The sequence below is a fragment of the Osmerus eperlanus genome, chromosome 27 (genome assembly GCF_963692335.1).
Source record: "Osmerus eperlanus chromosome 27, fOsmEpe2.1, whole genome shotgun sequence".
NCBI classification, from domain to species: domain Eukaryota; kingdom Metazoa; phylum Chordata; class Actinopteri; order Osmeriformes; family Osmeridae; genus Osmerus; species Osmerus eperlanus.
The window spans coordinates 4,085,874-4,093,365 of record NC_085044.1 but is presented as its reverse complement, the minus strand read 5'-3'; the positions used below and the strand labels follow the sequence as shown (position 1 = coordinate 4,093,365).

Below are 7,492 nucleotides of genomic sequence, written 5' to 3'. Positions count from 1 at the left end.
AAAACAGCAGGCCTGATGCCTGACACAAGCATTTACGCGAAACGTTTACTTTGTCATCGCTGTGACATCAGTGCTCGATGTTCACACCTTGTGTCCCGTGAAAGGACTTATGATGACTCCGACTGGACTTGGAGTCACGTCAACAGCGGGGAAACTGAGCACATGACTCGGCAGTTTAAAAAACGTAAATAAATACAATGAAGCATGCTTAAGATAAGAAGACTATTGCTTAAGGGTCTGAGGGTGAGGAGAAAGCCATTCATGGCTCGATGCAGAATTCTATTTCTTAATATTGTCATTGGAATTCAGTGTTAGTCTGTTAGTCTATCAATTATGTCTGTGAAATAAATGTTAATTGCATTTTCATTTAAGGGTAACTAAGGAGAAATGTAAAAAAAAAAACATTTTATTGGTGATCTAAAAAATCTCTAATTAGGAAAAGGAATGCATGAAAACACAAATGCATAACTGCAGTCATCAAATAATGTGTGTGAATATCATACAAACAACCACCTCCCTTGAAGAAATTCCATAACAATCCCCATGTATGAGAATCAATTTGAGCATTCAGTGCAATCACTGATGAGCGAATTGAGCGAATGATTTATGTGAACACTACTCAAAAAGAATAAATTGCTCATTCAGGCAATGAAAGACGAAAATCTTTGGCTTGACGATACATTAGGCAGGGTTTGTTCACTTTGGAAGGCACATACCCCTGACAGAATCATTTCATTCACATTTATGATGTTTCCTGACTCTACAAACACTGTCAACCTTTGGGTAATCTTTGCGAGATCAATGGCATAATAATTCAGATTTCCACAGGGACAAATTGCAGGCAGGGGTAGGATGTCTTAGAGATTGATGAGAGCAAAATGAGGGGTCTGGAATTCTTTACATTTTGAAAGTGGAGCCTGACTGAAAAAAAGTTGAATAGAATATCACTAAGACCCTTTTCCACTCGAAACACTGGCATTTCAGAACGTGAGAATCAAATCGATGTAACGCAATCGCTGATCTTAACTTCAGTCTCTCCAGGTCTGGATGATTTGAGGCACTAGCTAGCCTACAAAGACCCACACAATGTTTACATCCTAATTAGTTGCAGAGCATCGAGGGAGACGGTGGAAGATGGAAGGGGATTGTGGGAGTGCACTGTGGTTTCCTGGACGACAGAGTCAATGCCCCCGAGCAGGGTTTACAGATGTAAACCCATTACCTCCACAGCCCAAGGCCCTAATGACAGACAGCTGAAAAATAAAAGGATATTAGACAGCAATTTTATTGAGTGGGAGGCACTTAGCCCTACAAGAGCGCCAATAAAATGTTATGGTAGATGGAGAGTGGTGGGGGGCTTGCTGTGCTGGACACGCGGCGAAATCCTAAGACTTGAGTCGGAAGAGTGGAAAGGTTTGCTTCGGAAACTGGGTACGGCAACCTGCAGGTGTGACGGTGACGAACAACGTTGGGACCGTGACCAGGTTGGCTCGCCGAATTTGCACACATATCCATATCAAAGGCAGCGATGAGCTCGACAACAGAGACTGGGAGGTGCAATGTACCCACCCCCATGGTCTCTCAGAGCCTATCTCTTGGTAATATACATATACACATACATGCTTTGAAGTCAATATCATTTGAACTGTCAATATTAAGGCTGTGACCAACAAAGGGGCCAAGAGGATCTGTTTGGAACTGCAAACCGATTCACAACTTCAAAAGAGGTCGTGGAACCAGCATGCACACCAATTACCCATGTCCCAACACACTTCCAATCGGCACACTCTGGTCACACAAAACATCCCGATAATCTTACGATATCTGTATCTCTGTACCGTATATCTCTGATCTTACTATGCGGAGAGAGACATCAGCAAGTTTGGTTGAGATACAAATTCGGCTGACGGAACCCACCCAGCATCCTTAGTGCCACTTACGTTTCTGCAGCTGTTGACGGCTGGAAGGGCTGACTCCTGCACAACAGGGAGTTTCCACAAGCCTGACCCATGTGTTCCAGTGGCACCGGTCCTGCACTTACTGTCAGTCACAGGGACCCCACACCCAGTCGCTCCCTCAAGGCCAGACTACCCCTCTAGGAATTGCCCTCCTTTGCCTCGGATCCGGCGATGCCGCTGGTTTGGAGTCTACGAAGCATCTCTCAGAAGAACGAGAGACGGATAGAGAGGGAGAGACGGAGAGAGAGAGGGATGGAGAGAGAGACGGAGAGAGAGAGGGATGGAGAGAGAGACGGAGAGAGAGAGAGAGAGAGAGAGAGAGAGAGAGAGAGAGAGAGAGAGAGAGAGAGAGAGAGAGAGAGAGAGAGAGGGAGGGATGTGAGGGAGGGGGGGAGAGCAAACCTCTGGGGTTTCAACCCAGCGCTGGATCGATGCTGAGGCTGCAACAGCAACCAGATCGGTCTCCCTGTACACTCCTGTCCAAAGTCGAGCACGCAGCACATTCTCACATTCATCTTCATACCCATCCTTGTTAGATAATGTGGCAGTTAATGATTGTTTACATCGATAGCGCAAAGCTGCAATGTAACAGCTGCCAGCTCTGAGGCCTTGTGTGATGGCTGGTTTAGACTAACCACCTCTGGCCACATAAGAAACTCTTAGGTTTTAATCTGAGAACATTTTACTGCTAATGGTCTCCAGTCTTCTCATCATATTCTCACTCGTGGGAATTCCTCATTAAATAGGAAGCATTTCTGTGACGCTTTGACTAATATCTGTGCTGTTCGCATTCAGAGTGTGATTGTGTTGGAACATGCAATAAAGAGGATGGATGCGGGTACAATCAAACTTGTATTTACCGGTTACATGCAACCTTGAGATAAGCCAAATATCAAATGTACACTTAATGTATTCCACATTTAAAACATGACATAGAGAGAACATTGAGATCATGAAAATCTGTTACAAATATATATTCATAATTTGGGGGGAAAAAGGCTTTATCAAGGCTTCCCGAAACCATGACTGGAATTATGAGGAGATAGATGGGAGAGAAGCCCTTCACCAGCCTTTAAATCAGGAGGTTCCTGGCCACAGGTCACCATTGTGCTAGAAGACAGTTAACGTGTGTTAAAACAGATAACCTACTCGAGACTATGACTACGTCAGCGAATGAATACGTGAAAAGTGATATTCCTAGAAAAAGGCCTTGTGACATGTCAATAGCAACCGCATGATTACCTGGAGGAGAAGAAACGTAGCCAACCAGTCGGTCAGTTCATGATCGGACTCGCAGCACAGATACCTGAGGAGAACGAGAGGATGCAGATGGGATGGGAGTGAAAGGAGAGCCGTGTCTTCGAAACGAACGCACGGTCAAACAGATGTAGTTTCCCACAGAATCTCACCATCTATGCATCTCGTGCTGGTCTTGCGTCCACTCTACGGTCATTCCCCAGCTAACACAGGAGGTAGGAGGAAAAACAGAGGAAACTGTCAATTACGTACGTTTTTGGTCAGTAAACAGAGAGAAGTTGGAAGACTTCTATGAACTAGAGAGTCAGATGGCTGTGTTTCTAGGTTGAGAGCTTGGATGACTGCAAATTTCCTTCTTATAAATTCGGATAAAACCGAGGTTCAAATTTTCGGTCCTAAAAAAAAATATAGAAATAATTTTTCCAATCTGACCTTAGACCTAGACGGCATCAAAGTCTCTCAAAGCCAGCTAGTAAAAAATTTAGGAGTCACAATGGACCCAGACCTTTCGTTTGAGTACCATATTAAGCAAATTACTAGAACTGCATTTTTCCATCTACGTAATATTGCCAAAATACGAAAATTTCTCTCAAAGGATGATGCCGAAAAACTAATACATGCATTTGTTACGTCCCGATTGGACTATTGCAATGTGTTGTTCTCTGGCCTCCCAATTACCCACCTAAAAAATTTACAGCGGGTGCAAAATGCTGCTGCTAGACTATTGACCAGAACAAGAAAGTTTGATCACATAACATCTACTCTTGTCTCTCTACACTGGCTCCCTATCCAAGCCAGAGCTGACTTCAAAGTTCTACTACTAACCTACAAATCTCTGCATGGATTGGCACCACTGTACCTCTCCGGTCTCCTTGCACCCTATTGCCCCGCAAGGACACTTAGATCTCAAGATGCCGGCTATCTGGTGGTTCCCAAAATTAAGAAAAAAACAGCTGGAGGTAGGGTGTTCTCATATAGAGCGCCTCTTCTCTGGAATAAACTACCCGTCTCAATTAGGGAGTCTGATACTGTTTCGACGTTTAAAATTAGGTTAAAAACGTTATTGTTTAGTAAATTCTACGACTGTTAAGTATGTTACTAGTTGGAGGCAACGGGGGACGGGTTGTTTCCATCCTTATTCTTTAAGTATAACTTATTTTAGAGTTCTCTTCCCCTGGAACAGATTTCATGTTCCAAATGAGGGGGGCTGTCGCTGCCTTGGTGTGTGGGGTTGCATCAAATTCCCCTTTTTTGCTCTGTTAAATTGCTGCACCAGTCCACACTTGACCGGTGGGGATCTCATTCTATTATGACTGTAACTGTTAGCTGCTCCTGGCATTCTCTAATCCCTGCTCTCCTCTCTCTGTCCCCCCCCACACACATCCCTTGTGGTGTGGGGGGTTTGAGTTGTCAGCACCTGCCTGGTCGTCGGTCAGCCAACGCTGGACCTGGTCGCGAGTCTCCCGGTCCTGTCCTACATCTATAAAGTTGAATAATGGATTTTGGTGTTTTAAAAACCCATCGACACTGTATGACTATGTTTAGCCTGTGTTGTGCTCCTCTCTCCCACCAACCGTCTCTGGAGGAGGGGATCCCTCTCTGAATTGCTCCTCCCAAGGTTTCTTCCATTTTTTTTCTCCTGTTGAGTTTTTTGGGAGTTTTTCCTTGTCTTCCTTGAGGGTTTAGGTTGGTTGAGGGGCAGTTCTATGGGCATATGTGAAGCCCTCTGTGACATGCTTGCGTGTAAAAAGGGCTATACAAATAAATTTGATTTGATGGCTGAGCAGTTAGGGAATCGGGCTACTAATCAGAGGGTTGCCGGTTCGATTCCCCGTCGTGAAAAAACAACGTTGTGTCCTTGGGCAAGGCACTTCATCCTACTTGCCTCGGGGGGGGGGGGGGGGGGGGGGGGGGATGTCCCTGTACTTACTGTAAGTCGCTCTGGATAAGAGCTACTGCTAAATGACTAAATGTAAATGTAAACTAGTCGATGTCAGTGTTGCCAGTTGAAGCCCTGGGTCGTGTCTCACCTTGAGGGCGGCTGAAGCTTCTTCCTGATGCCACAGTAGACCTTCAGAGCCTGCAAGTGACATTCCTTTTCCGGATGGTTACTCTACATCGGAAAAAAAACAATCATTAATTTATCAATAATCATCTATCAATAAAAACGAATATATGTAGAGTCTATAAAGTCTCCAAGTCTTCTACAAGTAGTCAGGCCAAGGTGCACCGTGTACCACAAGGTCTGAAAAAAGGAAAGTATTATGACACAGCAAGCCATAAGCTATGTCGTAGGCAAGCATGTTGTCGCCTTACCTTTTGGGTCTTGTAAATCTCAAGAGAGGTGGCCGTGACGACACAGTAGCGTCTGCTGAAGCTGCCCTTGGCCCGTTGGCCCTTTTCCTCGCAGAACTGTACGTGGCCGTTTCTGGTGACGTTCACCCAGCCATCTATAGGAGGAGGTACACAGTCATCACTGACTACTACATTTTCACAGGAGTAAAGTACAGTAAAGTACAATGGAGTTTTTTGGGGGGGGGGGGTCAAGGCCTCTGTTCTCTTACAAGGATGGGAAATCTTGTATTTACCTGTGCATGTTAAAATGGTTTTCATGTAGTCATTCTTCTTGATCAACAGGTGGCAGTCTTTGTCAAGTGAAAAATATACAGGGAGCACTTGCTCCTGATAGTGCAAAGGGCGTTCTGTTAAAGGAGTCGGGAAAATCGTACTCTTATAATCCCTTTGTGAACATTATAGACAACTTATTTTACACGATTTTTGACGACTTTGACGGCGGTTCGCCCATTTTCAGCCATTCACAGATGTGTACCCATGTCCTCCTTGTCGTTGACCAGGAAGCAGCTCCAGTAGTCTTCCGGCTGTGGAGATATGGTCCTCCGCCTCAGAACCTCAGAAACCACCTCCATAGCGGTCATCGTCTGGGACACCTTCCGTAGGAAAGGGAGGGGCAAAGGGGGCTTAGATGACGGATGGAGGTTCAGACCTCACTGGGACACGCCCCCTACTGTAACCATGTCAACAGACCATTGAAACGTCCCTACCAATAAGTACATTTACCATTTAGTCATTTAGCAGACGCTCTTATCCAGAGCGACTTACAGTAAGTACAGGGACATTCCCCCCGAGGCAAGTAGGGTGAAGTGCCTTGCCCAAGGACACAACGTAATTTGGCACAGCCGGGAAGCGAACCAACAACCTTCTGATTAATAGCCCGACTCCCTAACCACTCAGCCATCTGACTCCCTGTACTACCGGGAGAGCATGGGTGGTGTTATTGTAAAAAAAAGAATCTGTGTTAAATCCTCATCCAAGACCCAACCTACGGATGAGTGAAAAGGCTAACTGCATCTCAGGGGGTGGCTGTGAAGGATGATGGCAAAGCTGACCTGGACTAGCAGCTCTGATCCCTCCTCCTTCACTTCCAGGTAAATCCCACAGATGGTGCGTGGGGTCAGAGGTCCCTGTTGGAAACACAGGAACATTTCGGCAGATATTCAGACACGCAAAACCCCTCGTGTGACGAGTCCACGCGCCACTGGGCCGAGATTGAGGACGCCTTGATGCTGTGGCTTCAAATCGATTCGCTTCATTCGTCCCAAAGGGTTCTGTCACGATGAGCGTGCGGCGCCGCTAAGGGTACACCCTCACCTCATCCGGTTGGTCCTCCTTGGCTCTGATGATGTGGGAAATCATGTCGATCTGCCGTTTGAAGAGCTCCGCGTCGACCTGCGGGGAGGGGGGGGGGGGGGGAGAGAACAAGCAGAACGATGGGTTTCTTCTTCCAAACCTCGGCGGTTGACGTCGTCCCTTTTGCGCCGCACTCACGTCAAAGACGGCCTGGTAGTGCTGGACGAGGTCTTCCACCACCTGGCCAGCGCTCTTGTCGGTGCCGTCGGCCTGGAAGAGGGTGGGGCCGAACACGATGGACAGGCTGTGCGCGTCCATCTTGTTCTCCTCGGCAAAGCACTGGACACTGGTTTTTGACACCACAGATTTCGGGAGGTTAGTGCTTTGCGCGAGGAGATGAACGCATTCGACATCCCTGTGAAATGGAAACACAAGGAGGGAAGAAAAGAGGGGGGGTGTGGGGGGGGGCAGGGGGGGCTCACCAGTAGAGGTGGTTGATGACGGCCCCCAGGGTGGCCCGGTGGACTGGGGGGAGGCTGGCGAGCAGGGCCTGGTATTGAGAGATCCTTTGACTCTTTTCACTGAGAGCTGCTTTGGCAGACCACAGAAGAAGAAGGAACAAAACAGAT

The 7,492-nt window shown here is 46.8% G+C and overlaps 2 protein-coding genes across 5 annotated transcripts in view; both read right to left on the bottom strand.

Annotated features, from left to right (window-relative positions):
• LOC134013697 (cGMP-dependent 3',5'-cyclic phosphodiesterase-like) overlaps positions 1-1,996 on the bottom strand; it is a 15,753-nt gene extending 13,757 nt beyond the window's left edge. Inside the window, exon 1 of the mRNA XM_062453357.1 lies at positions 1,941-1,996. The gene's annotated coding sequence lies outside the window, so the exon portion shown is untranslated. The remainder of the gene's footprint in view (positions 1-1,940) is intronic.
• An 854-nt stretch (positions 1,997-2,850) lies between these two features.
• The window catches only part of arap1a (ArfGAP with RhoGAP domain, ankyrin repeat and PH domain 1a), a 19,154-nt gene continuing 14,512 nt past the window's right edge, over positions 2,851-7,492 (bottom strand). For all 4 annotated transcript variants that reach the window (XM_062453300.1, XM_062453299.1, XM_062453301.1 and 1 more), the window contains 11 exons: positions 7,346-7,451; positions 7,062-7,209; positions 6,885-6,962; positions 6,623-6,697; positions 6,046-6,163; positions 5,804-5,917; positions 5,532-5,665; positions 5,246-5,328; positions 3,368-3,418; positions 3,201-3,264; positions 2,851-3,068 (listed from right to left, as the gene is read on the bottom strand). In XM_062453300.1, coding sequence (XP_062309284.1) covers positions 3,036-3,068; positions 3,201-3,264; positions 3,368-3,418; positions 5,246-5,328; positions 5,532-5,665; positions 5,804-5,917; positions 6,046-6,163; positions 6,623-6,697; positions 6,885-6,962; positions 7,062-7,209; positions 7,346-7,451 — 1,004 coding nt within the window. In that variant the 3' untranslated portion in view covers positions 2,851-3,035. The remainder of the gene's footprint in view (positions 3,069-3,200; positions 3,265-3,367; positions 3,419-5,245; positions 5,329-5,531; positions 5,666-5,803; positions 5,918-6,045; positions 6,164-6,622; positions 6,698-6,884; positions 6,963-7,061; positions 7,210-7,345; positions 7,452-7,492) is intronic.